We start from the raw sequence: 24,841 nt of genomic DNA on the forward strand, positions 1-24,841 counted from the left end.
ATTTAGGAGTATCACTGTTTGAGTGATAGTTGTGGCCAAGCCCATTGCAGAGCATTGAATCCATTCATACTCAAATCAGACTTGGCATCAAGTCTACGCTTTACCTGATAATATTGAAAATGCAAGTTTAATAGCTATTAATATAAAACGGTTAACAAATCCTTAGTAACATCCTTCTCATTTTTTACAGAAGTCATATGTTAGAAAGATTCTATCAAAGTAAAGATGGTAGTCAGTGTGGAGGAATTTTTAGCCAGTTTGCAAATCAGAATCTGAGCAAGAAAATTCCTGGAGTGAAACTCTGTGAAAGCTTTGTATATGGAGAAGTCAGCATGGGCCACTCATCCCTTAACAGACACATCAGAGATCACAGTGGACATGAACCAAAGGAGTATCAGGAATATGGAGAGAAGCCAGATACACGTAACCAATGTTGGAAACCCTTCAGTTCTCACCACTCCTTTCGAACACATGAGATAATTCACACTGGAGAGAAACTCTATGATTGTAAGGAATGTGGAAAAACCTTCTTTTCTCTCAAAAGAATTAGAAGACACATTATCACACACAGTGGATATACACCATATAAATGTAAGGTGTGTGGGAAAGCATTTGATTATCCCAGTAGATTTCGAACACATGAAAGAAGTCACACTGGAGAGAAACCCTATGAATGTAAGGAATGTGGAAAAGCCTTCACTTGTATCACAAGTGTTCGAAGACACATGATAAAGCACACGGGAGATGGGCCTTATAAATGTCAGGTATGTGGGAAACCCTTTCATTCTCTGAGTTCATTTCAAGTACATGAAAGAATTCACACTGGAGAGAAGCCCTTTAAATGTAAGCAATGTGGTAAAGCCTTCAGTTGTTCCCCAACCTTAAGAATACATGAAAGAACCCATACTGGAGAGAAACCTTATGAATGCAAGCAGTGTGGGAAGGCCTTCAGTTATCTCCCCTCCCTTCGACTACATGAAAGAATTCACACTGGCGAGAAGCCCTTTGTATGTAAACAATGTGGTAAAGCCTTTAGATCCGCCAGTACTTTTCAAATACATGAAAGGACTCACACTGGAGAAAAACCCTATGAATGTAAGGAATGTGGGGAAGCATTCAGCTGCATCCCCAGTATGCGAAGACACATGATAAAGCATACTGGAGAAGGACCTTACAAATGTAAGGTATGTGGGAAACCCTTTCATTCTCTGAGTCCATTTCGAATACATGAAAGAACTCACACTGGAGAGAAACCCTATGTATGTAAACATTGTGGTAAAGCTTTCGTTTCTTCGACATCAATTCGAATACATGAAAGAACTCATACTGGAGAGAAACCCTATGAGTGTAAGCAATGTGGGAAAGCCTTCAGTTATCTCAACTCCTTTCGAACACATGAAATGATTCACACTGGTGAGAAACCCTTTGAATGTAAGCGATGTGGTAAAGCCTTTAGATCTTCTAGTTCCTTTCGACTACATGAAAGGACTCACACTGGACAGAAACCCTATCATTGTAAGGAATGTGGGAAAGCCTATTCTTGCCGTGCCAGCTTTCAGAGACACATGTTAACACACGCTGAAGATGGACCACCTTATAAATGCATGTGGGAAAGCCTTTAATGCTCTGGGTTCATGTCAGATACATTAAAATACTCACTGAAGAGAAGCCCTATGAATGTAAGTAATGTGGGAAAGCATGAAATTCTGTTGGTGCCTTTTTTAATACATGAAAGAAAGAATTCTGGAGAGAAGCCATATAAATGTAAGTAACATGGGAAAGCTTTCAGTCATTTTAGTTCCTTTCAAATACAGGAAATAACTCATCACGGAGAAGACCGAACAAATGCTTTTTGGAAGGGAACCCGTATTTGAGAGAAATCCTGTGTAAAGAGTGTAGGAAAGGTTTTATCATCATACAATCCTGTCACACATTGAATGCATAGTGGAGAGAACCCTGGTAAATGTAAAGAGTGTGGGAGAGCCTTTAGTCATTTTAGTTCCACTTGAAGCCATGAAAGAACACACAGAGGAGAGAAAGCTCTTGAATATAAGCAATGTCCAAACGTTTTTAACCAGCCTACATTTTCACCAACATGTAAGAATGCACTCTGGATCAAAACACTATAAATGTGAAAACCACGAGGAAGGTTTTCCATTATAATATACTTTTAAAGTCATTTGAGGGCTCTGTGGCTTCGTGGATTAAAGTACTTGTCTGGCAAACAGGAGATGCTGGGTTTCAATCCCAGCAGGGCCTCATTAGTTGAGGTATTGAATTTGAACAGGTGTTTCGGCTCTGGCTGGGTGTGGTGGCTCACACCTGTAATCCCAGCACTTTGGGAGGCTGAGGCAGGAGGATCACTTGAGGTCAGGAGTTTGAGATGGAGTTTCAAGTGTGCAAAACATAGCAAGACCTCATCTCAAAAAAAAAAAAAAGTCATTCAAAGACTTATAATATAGCAAAATCCTATAAATGTAAGTACTTCAAAAAGCCTAATGCATAGCAGGTCATGTAGTCTCTAGAAAATACATAATAACCTGATGGAAATGTAGAAGCTATATGTATATTTTGTTAATTAGTGGCTCATATTTAAAATAGTTCTCTATGGATTTCAAATGCTTAATCTCACAAATAAATGTTAAGTTGATATAATCCTGTAAGTAATCTGAAAGCAATAGTGCATGAATTTCATAGGTAGTGTTGTTTTAGGTCAGTAATTAAAATATTTGTCTTTCCATTTTGAAATGTGTTTAATCCAACGATGAATTTAAATGTGTTTCTTATATTCAGGTCTGTTAAATTGTATATGGTTGCTTAATTGTTCTGTGATTGAGGACCACTGAAAAATAAGTCTTAATAAATGTTAGTATGAACCTACTTGCTTCATTTAGCAGATTCTTGATTCCCTTCCCACATTATATATATTCCATCATATTTATTGGAACAACTCCTTTTTTTCCCTTTTTTCTTCTTTTTTCTTTTTGAGACAGGGTCTCGCTCTGTGCTCTGTTGCCCAAGCTGGAGTACAATGGTGTGATCTCGGCTCACTGCAACCTCTGCCTTCTGGGTTCAAGTGATTATCCCACCTCAGCCTCCTAAGAAGCTGGGACTACAGCCATGTGCCACCACACCTGGCTAATTTTTTGTGTTTTTAGTAGAGATGGGGTTTCACCATGTTGGCCAGGCTGGTCTTAAACTCCTGACCTCAAGTGATCCACCTGCCTCAGCCTCCTAAAGTGCTGGGATTACATGTGTGAGCCATCACACTTAGCCCATTTTTTTTTTCTTGGCTCAAAGAATTTTATTTTCGTTCCTATTAAAGAGTTGGCATTCATTCTAAATATGTAAAGTTTGTCATAGACTGTAGTCTCATGAATTATTATTTTAACCTGTTGTTCTTTACTCCTTGTTATTTATTCTGGCTGTTCTTTGTATAATTGATTTTGGGATAAGGAGACAGCTATGATAGGATAATAAAATCTAGAATGGGAGATGCCTTTCATGAATTGTGTCATCTGGGTAATGGGAACTAAACTTTTCAGTCTTTCTTTCTTTCTTTTCTTTCTTTCTTTCTTTCTTTCTTTCTTTCTTTCTTTCTTTCTTTCTTTCTTTCTTTCTTTCTTTCTCTCTCTCTCTCTCTCTCTTTCTTTCTTTCTTTCTTTCTTTCTTTTCTTTCTTTCTTTCTTTTCTTAAATGGGGTCTCACTCTGTCACCCAGGCTGGAGTGCAATGGCACAATTGTGGCTCACTGTAACCTCAAACTCTCGAGCTCAGATAGTCTTCCAACCTCAGCCTCCCAAATGGCTGGAACTATAGGTATGTGCCACCAAGCCCAGCTAATGTTTTTGTTTTTGGTTTTTAATCTTTTTTAAGTAGAGATGGTGTCTTGCTGTGTTGCCCAGACTGGTCTCAAACTCCTGGCCTCAAGTCACCCTCTAGCCTCAGCCTCTTAAAGCACTAGGATTATAGGCATAAGCCACTGTGCCTGGCCCAGAATTTATTTCTTTTATGGTTACATGTAGAGTGCATCAAAGCCTAAATTCCCAGAAGGTTAGATTGCAGAAGTGAAGAAGGCATTAGTCAGATTTTGGAGGCATCATACGGAGAGACAGATTCATATGGGCTGTTTGGACATGGTCATCTAGCCCATTTTCCTGATTCTTTGCCCTGCCAATCAAGAGTATCCTCAGCCGGATGTGGTGGCTCACACCTGTAATTCTAGCACTTTGGGAGGCCAAAGCGGGCGGATCACCTGAGATCAGGAGTTTGAGACTAGCGTGGTCAACATGGTGAAACCCTGTCTCTACTAAAAATACAAAAATTAGCTGGGTGTGGTATCGCATGCTTATAGTCCCAGCTGAGGCAGAAGAATTGCTTGAGCCGGGGAGGTGAAGGTTGCAGTGAGCCAAGATCACGCCACTGCACTCCAACCTGGGTGACAAGAGTACAGAATGAGACCCTGTCTCAAAAAAAAAAAAAAAAAAAAAAAGAGTATTCTCTAATCCACCACCAGCCACTTCACCTCCACGTTCTCAAAGTTACAGATTTCCATAGACGTTCTTACAAGCTTCATATCCAAGATTCAGCTGCCATTTGGATATCCCTGAAAGCCCTAATGTATCTGCCAAGTAATCAGTTTATATTGTCATTGTTGGGAATAGTCTGATGATCTGACTTGGTTCCTGTACGGTCCAGTTTGTACATAAACATTTTTATCCATAGGGATAGTGAGTGTTACTGATGCAGGTTGAGATCTACAATGGCACTATCCAAAAACAAAACCAAAAACCCTACATGAAGCTTGTTCCTCTGCCGCATTATGCAGAGATGGGTCTCACCCCATTCTTTCATGTGAGAATAAGCACCTTATTCATTACAGAAACATTGTGGGTGTGTCCTGTTATAGCTGAATGTAGTCCCTCAGTTTATTTTGAATTATGTTTGATTATATGTGATTACAAACAATACACATGTCTTCCTCAAACAAAAGTTCTCACACATTTCTTAGAAATATTAACAGTGTGCAAACAACTTGCTTACTGTCTACTGAGTTTTGTATTTATTGAGAATATATATTAAAATACCCATTCCAATCATGGATCAGATAAACTTTATAATTAAGCTCTTTGTCCAACATTGTGAGTCAACATTACTGTGAGCTTACAACTTCAGGCCTCTTTTTTCTCATAAATTTTAGTTTTCATGCTTATTCGATTACAACTTTTATGATAGTAGTTTTTCATATGCATAATACCAAAAGTCAAATCATGTTGTGAGTGATTTCTTTCCAACGACTATCAGGAACGTACCTGTTGTCAAACAGGATGTAATAAATTGTGGTAATACTACCACAGGCCGGGCACGGTGGCTCACACCTGTAATACCAGCATTTTGGGTGGCCAATGCAGGCAGATCACTTGAGACCAGGAATTGGAGACCAGCCTGGACAACATAGCAACAACCTGTCTCTACTAAAAATACAAAAATTAGCCTGGTGTGGTGGCGCACATCTGTGATCCCAGCTACTTGGGAGTGGAGGTTGCAGTGAGCCCAGCGCACCACTGTACTCCAGCCTGGGCAACAGAGTGAGACTGTCTCAAAAAAAAAAAAAAATACCACCACATAACAGTAATGACTGTGAGGTGTATCAATAAGAGGGTAGTTAAAAGAATTTATTGCAGGATTTATGCTGCTTTTAGGTTGTTTGACTCCTACTTAAGGAAGCAAAAAATTTCTCTGATGGAGTGAAGAGGTGAACTTAATTCTACCCTGGGTAATTTTTTTTTTTGAGACAGAGTCTCACTCTGTCACCCAGGCTGGAGTGCAGTGGCGCGATCTCGGCTCACTGCAACCTCCACTTCCCCAGTTCAAGTGATTCTCCTGCCGCAGCCTCCAGTGACAGGACAAGACTTTGTCTCAAAAAAACCCCAAAAAACCGCAACAAAAAAACCTTTCAGAATACTTCCTGAAGGATTTGCCAGAGGCTGTTTTACAGCTAACTCTTTTTCTGGAGGTGGAGGGGACATGGTCTTGCTCTGGAGTAGCTTGGATTACAGGTATGTGCCACCACACCTGGCTAATTTTTGTGTTTTGGGTCAAGATGGGTTTTGCCATGTTGGCCAGGCTGGTCTCAAACTCCTAGGGTGAAGTGATCGGCCCACCTCGGCCTTCCAAAGTGCTGGGATTACAGGAGTGAGCCACAGCACCCAGCTGAATATACATTTTTCTAAGGAAGATAAACAACTGAGCAAGGGGACCTGAAAAGATGCTGGACATCATTAAGTAAATGCTAAACAAAAAGGCAATGAAATGCCACTTCAAACCCACTAGGATGGGTAGAGTGAAAAAGACAGATAACACATGTCAAGGATATGGAGAATTTGGAACCCTCATACACTGCTGGTGAGAATGGAAAATAGAGCAGCCACTTTGTTTTTTTGTTTGTGGTTTTTAATGTTTTCTTTTTTAAGAGATGGGGTTTTGCTCTGTAGCCCAGGCCGTCATGGCTCACTGCACTCTCAAATTTCTGGATTCAAGCAGTCCTCCCATCTCAGCCACCCGAGTAGCTGAGAACACAGGTGTGTACCACCATGCCCAATTAATTTTTTTTTTTTTTTCAGAGATGGGGTTTTGCTCTTTTGTCAGGGCTGGTCATGAACTTCTGGGCTCAAGCTATCCTCCTGCCTTGGCCTCCCAAAATGCTGGGATTATAGGCATGAGCCACCGTGCCCTGCCAGGAGTTTCTCTTTTGAGGTAATGAAAATGTTCTAGGCCAGGTACGGTGGCTCATGCCTGTAATCCTAGCACTTTGGGAGACTGAGGCAGGCAACTCACTTGAGGTCAGGAGTTCAAGACCAGCCTGGTCAACATGGTGAAACCCCGTCTCCACTAAAAATAGAAAAATCAACCGGGCATGGTGGTGTGCACCTGTAATCCCAGCTACTCTGGAGGCTGAGGCAGGAGAATCGCTTGAACCCGAGAAGTGGAGGTTGTAGTGACCCGCGATCGCACCATTGCATTCTGCACTCCAGCCTGGGCGACAGAGTAGACTCCATCTCAAAAAAAAAAAAGAAAAAAATCTTCTATAATTGACTGTGGTGACGACTATCTGTTTGCGTCTTTGAATATACTTTACTGAATTGTACGCTTAAAAGGGGTGCATTGTGTCGTGTTTTATTTTTATATAGCTTTTCAAATAAATATGACTTCAGATTTTTGATCTAATCTGTTAAACATACTAAGAGTTTCCAGATATACCCTAATTTACATCACTTTTTATTGTTCATTTTTGTATCGGTGAAAATAGGAATTCAATTACCTTAGGTATATCATAGTTGTTTACATTTCAAAGTTCTCTGGGAACACAATCTGTAACCTATCTAAAATAATTTTTTCTTTAGTGTGAAATGTACACTTTAGAGTTTAATTGAAATATCTCACAGCTGTGGTTAGTCTGATACGCGTCCTTGCATCCATGCTAGGGATGTGGGGTTCAAAGAGATTGTAAATGTGTGGGGATTGGGGAAGAGATGGGTGGAGGTCTCAATGCCGTTAGCCGTCAATATCAGAATGGAGCTAGACTCTTACTACACACGGTGAGGTCATTTTTAAGTGTCTGTGTTTGTGAACGGGGCTCACAGTTCCATGAGTGCCCTCTAGACTCAGGCCAAGTCCCTGGCCCCTGGAGGAGTCAGACCCTCTTGTTCCAATCTGGACTTGCCTGGGTGACCCTCTTGCTGTGGACTTGTTCCTTAAAGGGTCAGTACATCTGGCAACTGAGGCTAGAATTCGCTGCTCAAACTTGTGTCCCCGCGTTCAGAAACAGCTGCGACAGGATGCCAGAGTCCATCGAGAGGCTGGGAACAAGTTCGGCTTCTACGCGACTGCCCCTGCCTGGGAGTGGTTTCCTCCCGGACTGAAGCAGGGTTTCCCTAGCGACATGACCTTTCGCAGCTCTGTCACCCCAGGTGAAGAGGGCGGGGCTTCGTGAACTGCCCAATCAGAAGCGCCACGTGGAAGGTGGGTGGGGCAACGCGTCACAAAACAGGTGGACGTCGTACGCCGTTACGCAGCGAGGTTGCTGGGCGGCTCGACCATCACCTGTCCGTGATAGCTCCTGCTACTAGCGCCGTGGCCAACGCTGGGTAGGATGAGGGAGGACGGCCGGACACCTGGAAGCCGGAAAATGGTGAGTGTGCAGGACTGGTGTCCCGAGACCTGAGGAGGGACAGGTTGGAACCGGCCAGAACCAGCTGTGGCGGCACCCGGGGCTCCCCTCGGCGACTTTGGGGTCTGGGACCCGGGTCCCTCTGGCGCAGCTGGGCCCTCGGTGCCCTCGGCCGCAGAGTGGGGCTGGGCCGGCATCCGGGACCCCTGGTGTCCGTCCCGTTCCTGCGCTACGCCTGCGGCCCCGGCGCCCTCTCTGGGCAGCTCCACCCCCGCGGCCCCGTGTCTCCCCAGATTGCGCGGGAGCCCTGGAAGGGTCATGGGGAGGTTTCCGACTAGTTTGTGGCGTTCCTGCGTGGGACGAGCAGTGGTCCGGGTGGTCCTCAGTCCCTCCTTTCTCCGTAAAGCTCACCCATCTTCCCCTGAGGTTTCCAATGTACGGAAAGCACCATGTCAAATTCATAATCCTAGTTCCAGACTACCTCTTCCTGGGGCTGGCATTAAATTCCTAAGTTTGCGGATCCCTTCCCGCATTCCCAAAGTCTGACGTCCCCTCTCCAATTCACAGCGTCGTTATCAATTATTTGGCCTCTGGTGCATTTCACACGGACGCCGTGTTTCTCATTTTTCCAGAGAACCAGGGATGACTCGTTTTAAAAGATTTATTTTTTGTTTGCGGATATTTTACATGCGAGGAAGGCAAAGAATACCTTGTTGTATAAATCCTTATGACTCTCTTTCCAGTATCTCTCCTGAGCACAGACACCCTACAAGAACTCTTGGGTTGAGGCTCCTCTTTGGAAACTTCCCTGGGTGACATGTCTTTTTAGCAGTTTCAGGTCGGCACTGCCCGTCCTTGCCTTTGTATTCTTGAAAAGATTTGACCCCTTATTTGGGTGTCATTTTCTTCATGTATCTGAAATGTATATAATCAACAGCTATTAAAAGTATTATAATTTTTTATTTCTAATTTTTGTGGGTACATAGTAGGTGTATATATTTATGGAGTACATGAGATGTTTTGATGCAGGTATGCAACGTGAAATAAGCACATCATGAAGAAAGGGATATCCCCTCAAGCATCTGAGTTGCAAACAATCCAGTTACACTCTATAAGTTATTTTAAAATGTAGACTTCTTTTTTTTTTTTTTTTTTTTCCCCACCCATTAACTATCCTCTCCTTTCTTTCAGGCTCCCACTACCTTTCCCAGCTTCTAATAACCACCCTACTCTCTAAGTCCATGAGTTCAATTGTTTGATTTTTATAATAGATCCCACACATAAGTGAGAAGATGTGGTGTTTATCTTTCTGTGCGTGGCTGATTTCACGTAACATAATGATCTCCAATTCCATCCATGTTGCAAATGACTGGATTTCATTCTTTTTTATGGCTGAATAGTACTCCATTGTGTATATGTACCACTTTTTTTTTTGTTTTTTGTTTTTTTTGGCAGAGTCTCACTCTGTTGCCCAGACTGGAGTGCACTGGTGTGATCTCGGCTCACTGCAACCTCCGCCTACAGGGTTCAGGCGATTCTTGTGCCTCAGCCTCCCGAGTCACTGGGATTACAGGCATGTGCCTCCACACGGGACTAATTTTTGTATTTTTAGTAGAGACGGGGTTGTGTCATATTGGCCAGGCTGGTCTCGAACCCCTGATCTCTCAGGTGATCACCTGCCTCGGCCTCCCAAAGTTGTACCACATTTTAAAAATCCATTTATCTGTTGAGGGACACTTCCATTGCTTCCAAATCTTAGCTATTGAAACAGTGCTACTACAGATACTGGAGTGCAGCTATCCCTTTGCTACACTGATTTCCTTTCTTTTGGGTATATTCCCAGCAGTGGGATTGCTGCATGGCATATGGTAGCTCAATTTTTAGTTTTTTGAGGAACCTCCAAACCATTCTCCATAGTGGTTGTACTAATTTACGTTCCCATCAACAGGATACAAAGGTTCCGTTTTCTCCATGTCCTCTCCAGCTTTTGTTATTGCCTGCCTTTTTGACATAAGCCGTTTTAACTGGGGTGAGATTGTATCTCATTGTAGTTTTAATTTGCATTTCTCTGATGATCACTTTTTCATATGAGCACCTTTTCATATGCCTGTTCACCATTCGTATGTCTTGTTTTGAGAACTGTCTATTAAATCTTGTGTACATTTTTTGATTGGATTATTAGATTTTTTTCCTGTAGAGTTTGAGCTTCTTATATATTTGGTTTAATCCCTTGACAGATGGGTAGTTTGCAAATATTTTCTCCCCTTCTGTGGGTTGTGTCCACTTTGTTGATTGTTATCCTTTGCTGTGTGGAAGCTTTTTAACTTGATGTGATCCCATTTACCATTTTTGCTTTGCTTGCCTGTGCTTGTCCGGTATTGCTCAAGAAATTTTTGCCCGGACCAGTGTCCTGGAGATTTTTCCACAGTATTTTCTTGTGGTAGTTTCCTGGTTTGAGGTCTTCGATTTAAGTCTTTAATCCATTTTGATTTGGTTTTTGTATTTGGCAAGAGATAAAGATCTATTTTCATTGTTTTGCATATGGATATCCAGTTCCCAGTACCATGTATTGAAGAAACTGTCTTTTCCCCAGTGTGTATTCTTTGCACCTTTGTCGAAAATGAGTTCACTCTAGGTGTGTGGATTTGTTTCTGGGTTCTCCATTCTGTTCCATTGCTGTATGTGTATGTCTTTATGCCAGTCCATGCTGTTTTGGTTACTATAGCTCTGTAGTATAATTTGAAGTCAGGTAATGTGATTCTTCCAGTTTTGATCTTTTTGCTTAGGACAGCTTTGGCTATTCTGTGTCTTTTGGGGTTCCGTATCAATTTTAGGATTTTTTTTTTCTATTTCTGTGAAGAATATCCTTGGTATTTTGGTAGGGATTGCATTGAATCTCTAGATTGCTTTGGGTAAATGGACATTTTAACAATATTGATTCTTGCAATCCATAAACATGGAATGTTTTTCCATTTTTTTGGTGTCCTCTGCAGTATCTTTCATCAGTGTTTTATAGTTTTCATTATAAAGATCTCTCACTTCTTTGGTTAATTCCTAGGAATTTATGTGTGGCTATTATAAATGGGATTACTTTTTAAATGTATTTTTCACATTGTTCACTGTTGGCATATAGAAATGCTACTGATTTTTGTATGTTGATTTTGTATCCTGCAACTTCACTGAACTCGTTTATTCTTACAGTTTTCCTGTAGAGTTTTTAGATTTTTCCAAATATGAGATCATGTCATCAAAAGAAAAAAAATTTTTAAGAGGCAAGAAAGAGGTGAATTTCATAAAAAATAAAACACTTCAGTATTACATTGAAATCGGACAACACTTTTTTCTTTTTTTCTTCCCCTTAGGTTGCGTAGTAAGTTTCTGAGGTCTGTTCTTTTTTTTGTGGTGATTTCAAATGGAATTTCAGAGCATAGCCATATGACACCTAGAAGTATCCAAATATGATTATGAGAACATTTATTGCTATAGAAATAATAACTGACATTTCTTTCTTTTTTTTTTTTTTTTTTGAGACGGAGTCTTGCTCTGTCAGGCTGGAGTGCAGTGGCGCAGTCTCGGCTCACTACAACCCCTGCCTCCCGGGTTCAAGTGATTCTCCTGCCTCAGCCTCCCTAGTAGCTGGGACTACAGGTGCCACCACCATGCCCTGCTAATTTTTGTATTTTTAGTAGAGATGGGGTTTCACCATGTTGGCCAGGATGGTCTCGATTTCTTGACCTTGTGATCCGCCTGCCTCGGCCTCCCAAAGTGCTGGGATTACAGGCATGAGCCACCGTGCCCAGCCCAATAACTGACATTTCATTTTCTGAAAACAATAGACACTTGTGGATTTCGGGGACTAGGGCTGGTTTGCTAAGGTGCCTTACAATTTTCTTAACACTTTACACATAAATACTTGATTTGAGAGATTTTGCAGAATTCTTCAAACATTGGGTTTGTCTCATTTAAAGTATCTGTTTAGGCTGGCTGTGGTGGCTCATGTCTAATCCCAGAATTTTAGGTGGCTCATGAGGCGGGAGGATTGCTTGAGTCCAAGAGTTCAAAATCAGCTTGGGCAACATGGCAAAATCCTGTCTTTACAACAAAATAAAAATAAAATATCAGTGGTAGTCCAAAGTAACATTACTGCCCAAGCTAAGGCTATCCTTGAGCCTGCCAAGAGCAGTAATTAAAGGCCCTGTTGGTTCTTCTTGGGGAGCATCCCTGTTCATACCACTAAACTCTTTATACCGAGAGAAGCTACAGAGCACTGGAAAGCTGGGGATCCATATGCACATGTTTTGGGTGGAGGGTTTGCTTTCTGAGGTTGTAACTGCAGTTTTCTTGGGCATGTTTTTTAGACATGAGGTTTGTTTTGCATTCACAATGTTGACACATTCAGAGTATAATTCTTACATATTGAGAAAGTGTGTGAAGTTCAGGAGTGCTGTCTCCAGGACACAGGGCTAATGAATTTCGGAGGTTATTTTGGGGTCAGAACCTTAAAGTAAATCCAGCTGAGGGTTTCTTCTGCCCGAGAATTGAAGCCTGGGAGAGGAAGTGTTTTCACACTCCAGGGGCCAATTAGGGTGTGCGGAGCTCCCGGAGTTCATTCCTGTCGCTACTCAAGTGTCTCTTCCCTTCATCACCAGGGACGTTCCACTCTAGAAGTTACATGTCAAAGGGAAAGCCTGGACCTCAAGCATGTTAAGGTGTTTAACCTCTCGAATATGGGTTTTCCTTGTGAATTGTGGGGAAGCAGCCTGCTTATCTGAGCTAATTAGAATATTTATGTTTACTTTGGATTATTTTATCTGTTGAATATTATGGCCCTTCAACTCTGGTTTCCTTTATCATTTTATAATTTTATTGCCAGTGTCAGTGTGTAAGATTTTAGTTTCTTTCACTTTGAAAATGAAGGTTGTTAGATATGGTGGGAGTAAGGCAAGAACTTTCTGGAACTAAAAATGTTTCTTGAGGCCAGAGAACATCAAGATACGAGATGGGTATATTTAAGTTCTCAGGTACTTTTTTCATTTTTAGATCAGTTTTTATATGTGAAGGTCCATAGAGAACTTTGAAATTTGAAAGGGTATACAGTTGCTAAGACAAATGAATTCCTGATTCCATTGGTAAGAGGAAAACACAATTGAATTCCTGTTTTAATTGATGTGAGGAAAACTACTAAAGTTTATATAATCTTTGAAACTCCTGTTATATTTAAGGGATTAGGCCTAAATCCATAATGCGTTTATTTATTGAGATAGAGTCTCCCTCTGTCGCCCAGGCTGGAGTGCAGTGGCACAATCTTGGTTCACTGCAACCTCCCAGGTTCAAGCGATTCTCCTGCCTCAGCCTCCCCTCAGTAGCTGGGATTACAGCCGTGCGCCACCACACCCAGCAAATTTTTGTATTTTTAGTAAAGACAGGGTTTCACCATGTTGGCCAGGCTGGTCTCAAACTCCTAACCTCAAATGATCTTCCCACCTTGGCCTCCCCAAATGCTGGGATTATAGACGTGAGCCACCACACCTGGCCTAGAATCCCTATTTAATGTTTGCTAACAACATAGGACTCACCCTTCCCTTTTTTTCTTGTGACCCACACCTGGACAAGCTGATGAGTCTAAGGGCTACCTTCTCTGTCATAGGCAACAGATTTAAACCACGCAACCACCTGCCCTTATAGTGCCCAACTCTACCCCAACCACAGTAACCAACCAGGCCAGGCTCCTTTCTTTGCTCTCTCAGGCCATTTCAGTTATGCTTGCTGGGTCTGCCCTGCTCTCCCCCAGATCTCAACAATGTGAGCAATAAGCCTTTTAGTACCCCTTTGTGAGTGCCAGACCATCATCAGTTTCATCAGAACTATGTCTCTGAAGGTGACCACAAGGATTGGTGCCGTGAGCATGTTGTCCAGACACTGATCGCCACTTGTTGGTCCTTCATCTCTTTATTTATATATTTATTTTTTTTAAGGAACTGATTAATATTTATTATAATCCTACTATCAGTCTGCCTCCTAACTCTAGCCTCAACAGGCTTTAAATCCAAAGGCTTAAATACATTTGCCAACATGTCAAAAAGAATCTTTATTACTTTTTTTGATTGCCACTTATGCTTTCTTGCTAGATGCCTTTGGAGCAGGTGTTTCTGAGCTTTTTGACCCTTCTGAGCTTTTGGAGCAGGCGCAGCCTTCTGGCCTGTGGCTTTCTGGGCAGGAACCTTCTTACTCGCGTGGTCGTCTTTTTTGCTGGAACTTTAGCAGCAGCTGCAGCAGCAGCAGCAGTACCCTTAGTACCAGGTGCTTTTTTGGGGGAAGCTTTCAGGAGAGCTGCCTTTTGAAGCTTCTTAACTTCATTCTTGATTATTGTGTTCCTCATTTTCTTTGCCTTCATAACTTTAAAACAATCAAAATCTGTCATCTTGGCTTTCCTTTCTCTGGCTTCAATCTGCTTGGCCCATCGTGTGGCTGCCCATTTTGTATTGATGTCTGCCTTCTGCCAGGCTTGTCGGACATACTTCTGGTGGGCACTGTGTGGAAACTTGAGGATGAAATCAGTGAGCTGCATGCACTTGAAAGGCATGGCCTGTCTCCTCACTTGAGTGCAAGGTCCATCGACCAAAGCCCTGTTCTGATCAGTAACATCTACAATCACGACCAATTTTCCTGCATGAGGTCCAGAGGAGACGTAGGCCACCCGGCCAGCCTCCACAAAGCGCCTGAACACCATGTTGGCTGGGTTAAGCAAGAAGGAAGGAGGCCCGCCCAACCGTGTGCATGTGTAGAAGCCATCTCTTTATTTATTTATTTATTTTTTTTTTTATTTTTTTGAGACGGAGTCTCGCTCTGTCGCCCAGGCTGGAGTGCAGTGGCCGGATCTCAGCTCACTGCAAGCTCCGCCTCCCAGGTTTACGCCATTCTCCTGCCTCAGCCTCCCGAGTAGCTGGGACTACAGGTGCCCGCCATCTCGCCTGGCTAGTTTTTTGTATTTTTTAGTAGAGACGGGGTTTCACCGTGCTAGCCAGGATGGTCTCGATCTCCTGACCTCGTGATCCACCCGTCTCGGCCTCCCAAAGTGCTGGGATTACAGGCTTGAGCCACTGCGCCCGGCCTCTTTATTTTTATTATTACTTTTTGAGGCGGAGTCTCGCTCTGTTGCCCAGCTTGGAGTGCAGTGGTGCGATCTTGGCTCACTGCAACCTCTGCCTTCCCGGTTCAAGCAATTCTCCGGACTCAGCTTCCCGAGTAGCTGGGACTACAGGCGTGTGCCACCACGCCCAGCTAATTTTTTGTATTTTTAATAGAGATGGGGTTTCACTATGTTAGCCAGGATGGTCTCAATTTTCTGACCTTGTGATCTGCCTCGGCCTCCCAAAGTGCTGGGATTACAGGTGTGAGCCACTGCACCCAGCCTTTATTTTTCTTATTTTTTGAGACAGAGTCTTGCTCTGTCACTCAGGCTGGAGTGCGGTGGTGTGATCTCAGCTCACTGCAACCTCTGCCTCCCAGGTTCAAGCGGTTCTCCTGCCTCAGCCTCCCAAGTAGCTGGGACTACAGGCACCCACCACCATGCCCAGCTAATTTTTTTGTATTTTTAGTAGAGACGGGGTTTCGCCATCTTGGCCAGGATGGTCTCAGTTTCCTGACCTCATGATCCACCCACCTCGGCCTCCCAAAGTCCTGGGATTACAGGCGTGAGCCACTGTGCCTGACCAGCTAAGTTTTTTGTATTTTTAAGTAGAGACGAGGTTTCACCATGTTGGCCAGGCTGGTCTTGAACTCAACCTCAGGTGATTTGCCTACCCCAGCCTCCCAAAGGTGCTGGGATTACAGGCGTGAGCCACCACACCTGGTCTGTTCACCCCCTTCTTAACTTTTAGTTGTTTCTATTTATATCTTATTGTACTATGCCTTGAAAAATTATGTTTATTATTTTTGAGTGGTTCACCGTTTAAGTCGTTCTACTTAGGATAGGAGTAGTTTACAGGCCGGACGCAGTGGCTCATGCCTGTAATCCCGGCACTTTGGGAGGCCGAGGTGGGTGGATCACGAGATCAGGAGATCGATACTATCCTGGCCAACATGGTGAAACCCCATTTCTACTAAATATACAAAAATTTTCTGGGCATGGTGGTGCGTGCCTGTAACCCCAGCTACTTGGGAGGCTGAGGCAGGAGAATCATTTAAACCAGGGAGTTGGAGGTTGCAGTGAGCCAAGATCATGCCACTGCACTCCATCCTTTCAACAGAGCGAGACTCCATCTTTTAAAAAAAAAAAAAAAAGAGTAGTTTACATAGCACAGTTACAATGTTACAATATTCTGTATTTTCCTGTTTACTATTACTAGTGAGTTTTGAATCTTCAGGTGATTATTTATTGCTCATTAGTGTCCTTTTCTTTCTGATTGAAGTGCTCTCTTTAGCATTTCTTGTAGGACTGGTCTGGTATTGATGAAATTCCTCAGCTTTTGTTTATCTGGGAAAGTCTTTATTTCTCCTTCAGGCTTGAAGGATATTTTCACCAGATATACTATTCTAGGGTAAAAGTTACTTCCTTCAGCACTTTAAATATGTATTGCCACTCTCTCCTGGCCTGTAAAGTTTCCACTGAAAAGTCTGCTGCCAGATGTATTGGAGCTCCATTGTGTGTTATTTCTTTTCTCTTTCTGCTTTTTAGGATCCTTTCTTTATCCTTGAACTGTGGGAGTTTGATTATGAAATGCCTTGAGGTAGTCTTCTTTGGGTTAAATCTGCTTGATGGTCTATAACCTTCTTGTACTTGGATACTGATATTATATATCTCTAGTTTGGGAAGTTCTCTGTTATCACTTGGAATAAACTTTCTACAACCTTTTTTCTACTTCTTCTTCAATTAACTCTTAGATTTGTCCTTTTGAGGTTATCTTCTAGATCCTGTAGGTGTGCTTGTTTCTTTCTCTTTTTTCTTTTGTCTCCTGACTGTATATTTCTAAATAACCTGTCTTCAAGCTAATTCTTTCTTGTTTGATCAATTCTACTATTAAAGGAGTCTGATACAATCTTTAGTAAGCCAGTTGCATTTTTCAGCTCCAGAATTTCTGCTCACTTTTTAATTATTTCAATCTCTATGTTAAATTTATCTGATAGAATTCTGAATTCCTTTTCTGTGCTATCTTGAATTTCTTTAAGTTTCTTCAGCACAGCTATTTTGAATTCTGTCTGAAAAGTCACATATCTGTTTCTCCAGGATTGGTCCGTGGTGCCTCATTTAGTTCATTTGGTGAGGTTATGTTTTCCTGGATGGTGTTAATGTTAGGAGATGTTCTTTGGTGTCTGGGCATTGAAGGGTTAGGTATTTATTGTAGTCTTCACTGTCTGGGCTTATTTGTAGCTGTCCTTCTTAGGGAAGACTTTCCAGATATCTAAGTTATATCTGCTTTAGGGGGCACCCCAAACCCAGTATGCTGTGGTTCTTGCAGGCTCATAGAGGTGCTGCCTTGATGATCTTAGACAAAATCTGGGAGAATTCTCTGGATTACTAGGCAGACTCTTGTTCTCTTTCCTTATGTTCTCCCAAACATAGTTTCTCTCTCTCTGTCTGTTCTGAGCCACCCAAGGTTGAGCGTGGAATGACACTAGCATCCCTGTGGCCACCACCACTGTGACTGCACTGGGTCAGACCTGAAGCCAGTGCTGTGTCTCGCCCAAGGCCTGCTGTAACCACTCCTTGGCTACTGCCTGTGTTCACTCAAGGCCCCTGGGGTCTACAATCAGCAGATGGCAAAACCAGCCAGGCCTGTGTCCTTCCTTTCAGGGTGACGAGGTCCCCCAAGGCCCAGGTGAGTTCAGAAGTGCTGTCCAGTAGTCAGGGATTAGAGTAAAAACACCTTAGAAGTCTACCTTGTGTCCTGTTGTGTTGCAGTTTGGCTGAGCTGGCACTCAAACTATACAAGTTCTTCCCTGGAAAGGCAGAGGAGCCTCACCCCATAGCCACCGCCCCAAGCCACAAGGAGTTCTGTCAGAGTACTGCTACTGCTGATGTTCCTGGAGGGCCAAAGGTCTCTTAAGTTAGCTTGTCATGAATGCTGCCTCTTCAGGGCAGTGGGCTCCCCTCTAGCCCAGGACAGGTCCAGAAATGCTATCGAAGAGTCAAGTTCTAGAATCAGGGGCCCCAAGAGCCTGCTTGGTGCTGTGTCCCTCTGTGGCCATGCTGGTGCCTAAGGTGCAAGACAAGGTCCCCTTACTTTTCCCTCTGCTTTTCTCAAGCGGAAGGAGTTTTCCTCTGTAGCCACCACAGCTGGTTATGTGCTGAGTCTCACCTGACGCCAGCAAGTGTCAGGCTCACCAAAGGCCCTTGATGTAGTACCTGGATATCACTGCTGGTTATTCAGGGTCCAAGGTCTCTTCAATTAACAGGTGATGAATGCTGGCAGGACTGGGCCCTTCCCTTCAAGGCAGCAGGTTCCCTTCTGGCCCAAGGTGTGTCTAGAAATGTCTGGGAGCTAGGCCCTGGAACAGGGGCCTCCTGTTTCTGACCAGTGCCCTGTCCTACTGTGGCTGGACTGGGATCTGAGATGTAAGACACAGTCCCCCCTGATACTGTCTCCTCCCTCAAGTGGAAGGGGGCTCTTTGGGAGCTGAGAGCTGTGCAGCCTGGGGTTAAGGGAGGGATGATGCCATATGTCACCACCCCTCCCTGCCCCCTGTCAGTTCACTGTCTCTGGGCCTAATTCAGCACTAGGACTCACCTAAGAGTTGCAGTCCTTATGGGCTAGACTGCCTTTCAACTTGACTTGGAGAGAGAGAGTGCTGCAGCCCTCAGTGATGAGGTTTGCGGGCACTTAAGTTCAGACCACTGGGATCAACAATTCCTCCCTGGCTAAGGCTGGTTGAAATGTCCCCTCCATGGGCAGGTATCAGCGGAATTGGGTCTGGTTTTCCTTTCTGCTGTAACAGGACAGCACTGAGTTCAGTGCCTCACAATTGCTGTATCTCCCTCCCATAGCACCTAGAGATGCTGTGTGCATGATGCCGCTGCTGCTGGGGTGGGAGAGGGGTCTGTTGGCGATTCAGGACTGTTTTTAAACCGCTTCAGTGCCTCTTTCAGCGATACGAAGTTAAAACCAGGTACTGTAAGTGCTTACCTGATTTGTGGTTCTTATGAAGGTGTTTTTTTCTGTGTGATAGTTGTTAATTTGGTGTCCTTGCAGGGGATGATCAGGGGAGCTTTCTATTCCGCCATCTAGCTCTGCTCCCTCTCTATAGTTTAAAATATTTGAGGTATGTTAGGGAAGGTCTCATCTTGTTTTTCAGAAAGCGAAACTGTTTTTGTTCATTATTCCTATAACATTTACGCACCTCAGAATGGCTAAACTCCAAAATATAGCACCAAATGCTTCCAAAGATACAAAGGAACATTCATTTCTGTGGTAATTCAAATGGCAGAGGTTGCAGTGAGCCGAGATCACGTCACTGCACTCCAGCCTGGGTGACAGAGCAAGATGCTGTCTCAAAAAAAAAAAAAAAAAAAATCACAAAGTGATCTCATTTCACACAAACTAGATACGTAGAAATACATTATTCCACATGACTGGCAGCATTGGAATTATCTAAATACACATGCAAGAATGGTGGGAGGGTCAATTCATATACTCCATTGGGACTTGGTGGCAGTCTTAAAGTTGCTCAGAATCTACAACCCAGCACGTTTTTTTAAATGTATAGAGAATTTACTGTGCACAGGCACATGGGGACTTAAAATATGATTAGAGCAGCATTTTCCATAAGAACAAAACACAAAATTGAAGCATCATGAGTCCTATAGATACTGGAATGGATGAGCAAATTGGGTAGCCCAAGCCTCAGACACCAGCATGTGTGAAACAACTGGGGCAAAAACTAAGGAGACACCTACCCATTATTTCCTTCCATAGAAAGTGCAAAAGAGGCAAACTTAAGCAAAACATTGCTTGGTGATAAAAATAATGGTATAGCCATAAAGCATATCCACAAAATTACGGGCAGTGGTCACCTCTGGGGACAAGAGGGAAACAAAGTCAAGGTGAAGCAGCACTGGGAGATATGACATGCACAGGGTCTGTTCATTCTGAGTGCCCAGTATATAGAATTTTACAGTTATGATTAAACATAAAACATCCTATGCATTCTATAATAAGTATGCTGTATTTCACTACGAAAATATAATTCAGCTGGGTGTGGTGGCTCACGCCTGTAATCCCAGTACTTTGGGAGGCCAAAGCAGGAGGATCATTTGAGGCCAGGAGTTCAAGACCAGTCTGGGCAACATAGTGAGACCCCCATCTCTACCAAAAAAATAAAGTAATTCTTTAAGCATGAAAAACAACTTTCAAATATTTATTTTGCTATGTTTTCTAACTACCTTCCCAGTTCTCATTGTTCACTGCCTTAGTTCAGGACACATTTATAAGTCTTTTAGACTGTACCTATTGCTATTCACCTTGATTTCAGCAAGAAATGACTAGTAAAAGAGTGGGAACATACTCATGTTTAATAGAGAACTGGCTACATAAACTTCCATCTTTTAAAAAAATGTATTTATTTAAAAAATTTTTGTGGGGAGACAGGGTCTCACTCTGTTGCCCACGCTGGAAGTATAGTGGCACACAGTTCACTGCAGCCTTGAAATCCTGGGTTCAAGTGATCCTTCCACCTCAGCCTCCCAGGTCACTGGGACTGCAGGCATGTGAGCCACCACAACTGGCTCAACTTCTATCATCTTGTGAACCTTTATAAAAATTAGGGAAGGCACCAGTGGATATGAAAAAAGCTGCAGGATTTATTTTGAAATGAACAAAAAAGCAAAGTGTGTAAACCATGTTGCCTTTTATAGTGAGGAAAGAAAAATATGTAGTTTAAATTACTTTTTATGTAAATGCTGAACAGACAAAGTAATAAAATTGTTACCTTTGGGAACCTGAGGCCACTAGGCAGGAATGCTAGAGGACATGCTAAGAGTGAGCCTTCAGGTAGACTGCTTCTAAATCTCAGGCTAGGTTTTGGGTGGGTGGGTGTGTGTGTGTTTACACACAGGGTTTTTTGTTTTTGTTTTTTTTTTTCTGTAGAGACAAGGTCTTGCCATGTTTCCCAGGTTGGTCTTGAACTGGCATCAAGTGATCCTTTGGCCTGAGCCTCCCAAACAGATATGAGTCACTGTGCCCAGCCTCAGGCTGAATTTTTGAATCTTAACATTGACTATAAACAATGATTAAGAAAATTTGCATTAACTATATTTTAATAGTTCATAAATCAGATGACTAATTTTTAACAGGAAACCAGTTCTCTGTGTTAGAGTCCTCTAAAGAAGTTTTATGAAATGAGCAGTATGTTTTTGCAAACCATAAGAAATCGTTAGGCACATAAAGATGGGAGCAATGGACACTGGGGACTGCTGGAAGGGGGAGGGATGGTGGAGAGTGAGGGCTGAGGGACTGCCTGTTGGGTGCTGTGCTCACTGCCAGGATGACAGGCTCATCCATAGCCCAAACCTCAGTGTCACAGTGTTCCCATGTGACAGACCTGCACATGTACCCACTGAATCTAAAATAAAAGTTGAAATTATTAAGAAGGTAAATAAATAGAAATGTATATTTTTTGTGATATGATTCCTGATGTTCGTGAGATGTGGGTTTGTGTATTCTATCCCAGGAATCTTTAAAAAATAAACGTTAACAAAAAATTTTTTTATCACTTGAGCTCAGTAGTTCGAGACCAGCCAGGGCAACATAGCAAAACCCCATCTCTACAAAAATTTTAAAAATTAGCCAGGCATGGTGGCATGTGCCTGTAGTCCCAGCTACTTGGGAGGCTGAGATGGGTAGACGGCTTAGAGCCTGTGAGGCAGAGGTTGCAGTGAGCTGAGATCATGCTACTGCACTCCAGCTTGGGCAACAGAGTGAGACATGTCTCAAAAAAAAAAAAAAAAAAAAATGAAAAAAAGAATTTTAAACATGTGGTTCTTAAATAAAATTATAAGTGATATTACAAGTTGTACTGCCATCACATCAAACTGCAGGGCATTTTTTGATATGGACAGAATCTTAAGGCATTAGGATGGCGTAACAGTATGAGGAGCTTCACTAACCCACTCCCCAGAGAAACTTGTGACAGTTACTTTAAAACAACCATTTAAAGCCCCTGGAAGTCATCCTAAAGGCAGACAGCCAGTGAGGAAAACTATTCAAGAGAATCTATGAAAATTCTTTGAGAAATATGAATCTATGGTATTTAAACCCTTACTGTTTTCTGATCCTGCACCCCACATCCTCACCCCAGTGAGGTGAACACTCCACTCTAGACTGTGTAGCCAAGGATACAAGGTTCTCTGTTTCCCCAGTGTAAGAGTTAAAGAGGAAAGAGGCTGGGCGTGGTGGCTCACACCTGTAATCCTAGCACTTTGGGAGGATGAGGCAGGCGGACTGCCTGAGCTCAGGAGATTGAGATCAGCCTGGGCAACACGGTGATACCCCATTTCTACTAAAATACAAAAAATTAGCCAGGCATGGCAGTGTGTGCCTGTAATCCCAGCTACTCAGAAAGCTGAGACAGGAGAATCACTTGAACCCGGGAGGTGGGGTTGCAATGAGCTGAGATCGCACCACTGCACTCCAGCTTGGGCAACAAAGTGAGACTCTGTCTTTAAAAAAATGAAAAAGGGGGCCGGGCGCGGTGGCTCACGCCTGTAATCCCGGCACTTTGGGAGGCCGAGGCGGGCGGATCACGAGGTCAGGAGATTGAGACCATCCTGGCTAACATGGTGAAACCCCGCTTCTACTAAAAATGCAAAAAATTAGCCGGGCGAGGCGGCGGGCGCCTGTAGTCCCAGCTACTCGGGAGGCTGAGGCAGGAGAATGGCGTGAACCCAGGAGGCGGAGCTTGCAGTGAGCCGAGATCGCGCCATTGCACTCCAGCCTGGGCGACTAAGCGAGACTCTGTCTCAAAAAAAAAAAAAAAAAAGAAAAAGGAGGAAAGAAACACCAAACACTGCTTGATAGTCAAAGACAGGTTTATTATAGAAAAGACCTGAGAGAGGCTTCTGGCTGATTTCAGTCAGGAGCACTTTTCCTTGCAGACTAAGAGCATATATTGGTTTTAGGGTGAGGGAGCTTATTACAAGCTTAGAATGTTTCTGTGTGAGGGAGAGGAATGTTTCTGTATGAGGGGGAAGTTTATGGTGGGGTTGGAATGTTCTGGGCAGAGAGGCGGTTATCTTGGGGGTGACATCTTTCTGGCAGGACAGGGGTTATCCCGAGGTTGCATGTCTCTGTGGGAGGTGTCTGGAATGTTTTTGGTTGGAGATGTTATGTGTGGTTTATGGTCATGCTGACCTTAGCCATTAGGCTGATGCCCTTTGGATTTAGGCAGTTTTTGATTAAGGTGAATTTTAAAATGAGGTGCTTATCCACGATGGTGATGCTCCTGCCGTCAATCCAGACCTTATAGTTATAAAAAGGATGAGGGGCGGCATGTTCTTTCTGGCTACTTCCTGCTGATGAGGGGACAGAGAGTTCCCTGGTTTCGGGTTGACTGTAGGAGCAGTGCTGTCTGTAGATGTTTTTGGGTAGTTGTCTGTGAAATGGCCATGATCCTGTCAGTTTAAAAAGTCTTTGAAAAAGGTTAATTAGGCAGGGTAAGAACAGTAGTCCCATAATTAGGAATATTATTATGAGAGGGCCCAGGAATGGGATGACCCATGCTATGATTTTGTTCCCAAACCAAGAATCTATTTGCTTGTTTTGGTACTCCTTAGCTTTTTTAGCTTTTTCTGTAACTTTTTTTTTTAGCGCTTTTTACTAGGTCTGATTGGCTGATATAGAAACAATATTCCTTACCTAATGAGAGCAGAGGTGCTGGTTTGGAAAGCCCATGTGTTATTTTCTGCTAGCAACCATTATTCCTGCTATGAGGATAATAAGCAAAATGCTATAGTAATTGAGATTCTATGTCTGATATTTTACCCTGAGGGTGCTACAGTATATAGTCCTACTGCAAATAGTAGAGTGAGTAAAGCAATTCCCACAAGGGTGGCATAGTAAATAATTTTCATTAAAAAGTTAATATTTGACTTAAAAGCAGAGGTAGGAATGATAAAAGTATTTGATGAGGTAGAGGTGAGACTGAATAGGATGAGTAATTCTCACTTGGTTACTTATTTTTTTATGATTTTTAGCTTAAGATTTCCTATTTATTTCCTCCTATGAGAGTCAGGGGGCTTAGAGGCAGAGCCTGCTGAAACATCAAGTTTTCAGTTTATAGGGCTTTTAGAAAGCACAGCTATTTTGGAAACTTGTAGCCAGAAAAATTAGAATTTAATTTAAACAGAAAATAGCAAGATTTGAAAAACATTGGGCAACACCAGAATTTAACAACAGGTGTGCTATCGTTTTTGAAGCATAATTTTCTCTCTCAAGTTTACCATTTTCATTAAAAGACAAATCATGCTAGTAGGACTGAGTTTCTTTATTATACTTGGCTTAGTTATTTGCATACAGTGGAGCAAGAATAATTATTTGTTACATAGGCCCTTTAAATTGGCTTTGATGGAACTTTGTTTCGTAGAAGGAATCTGAGCTAAGACCTTTTTAAAGGCAAGCCCAGCCATGGATTTGTACCATTGAATACCTATGAGTTGGGTGAATTCCTCTCCTCTTGAGGT

General features: G+C 42.8%; 2 protein-coding genes and 1 long non-coding RNA gene across 16 annotated transcripts in view; 2 read left to right on the plus strand and 1 right to left on the minus strand.

The window, feature by feature from the left end:
* Positions 1–2,880, plus strand: part of ZNF136 (zinc finger protein 136) — a 29,601-nt gene extending 26,721 nt beyond the window's left edge. For 11 of the 12 annotated variants that reach the window (XM_077977699.1, XM_077977706.1, XM_077977702.1 and 8 more), the window contains one exon: positions 191–2,880. In XM_077977699.1, coding sequence (XP_077833825.1) covers positions 191–1,622 — 1,432 coding nt within the window. In that variant the 3' untranslated portion in view covers positions 1,623–2,880. The remainder of the gene's footprint in view (positions 1–190) is intronic. The other variant, XM_077977697.1, reaches the window with a different exon arrangement.
* Positions 2,881–8,058: 5,178 nt separating this feature from the next.
* The window catches only part of LOC114674116 (uncharacterized), a 35,809-nt gene continuing 19,026 nt past the window's right edge, over positions 8,059–24,841 (plus strand). For all 3 annotated transcript variants that reach the window (XR_013409006.1, XR_003725103.2, XR_013409007.1), the window contains exon 1: positions 8,059–8,190. This is a non-coding gene — a long non-coding RNA (uncharacterized LOC114674116). The remainder of the gene's footprint in view (positions 8,191–24,841) is intronic.
* On the minus strand, positions 14,266–14,925 carry LOC100429843 (large ribosomal subunit protein eL14-like). Its single transcript, XM_077977909.1, is given in 3 exon segments — positions 14,266–14,321; positions 14,324–14,404; positions 14,407–14,925. Coding segments are annotated over 3 exon segments (615 nt in total). The 5' UTR covers positions 14,900–14,925; the 3' UTR covers positions 14,266–14,280.

The sequence above is a fragment of the Macaca mulatta genome, chromosome 19 (assembly GCF_049350105.2).
Source record: "Macaca mulatta isolate MMU2019108-1 chromosome 19, T2T-MMU8v2.0, whole genome shotgun sequence".
In the NCBI taxonomy this organism is placed as follows: domain Eukaryota; kingdom Metazoa; phylum Chordata; class Mammalia; order Primates; family Cercopithecidae; genus Macaca; species Macaca mulatta.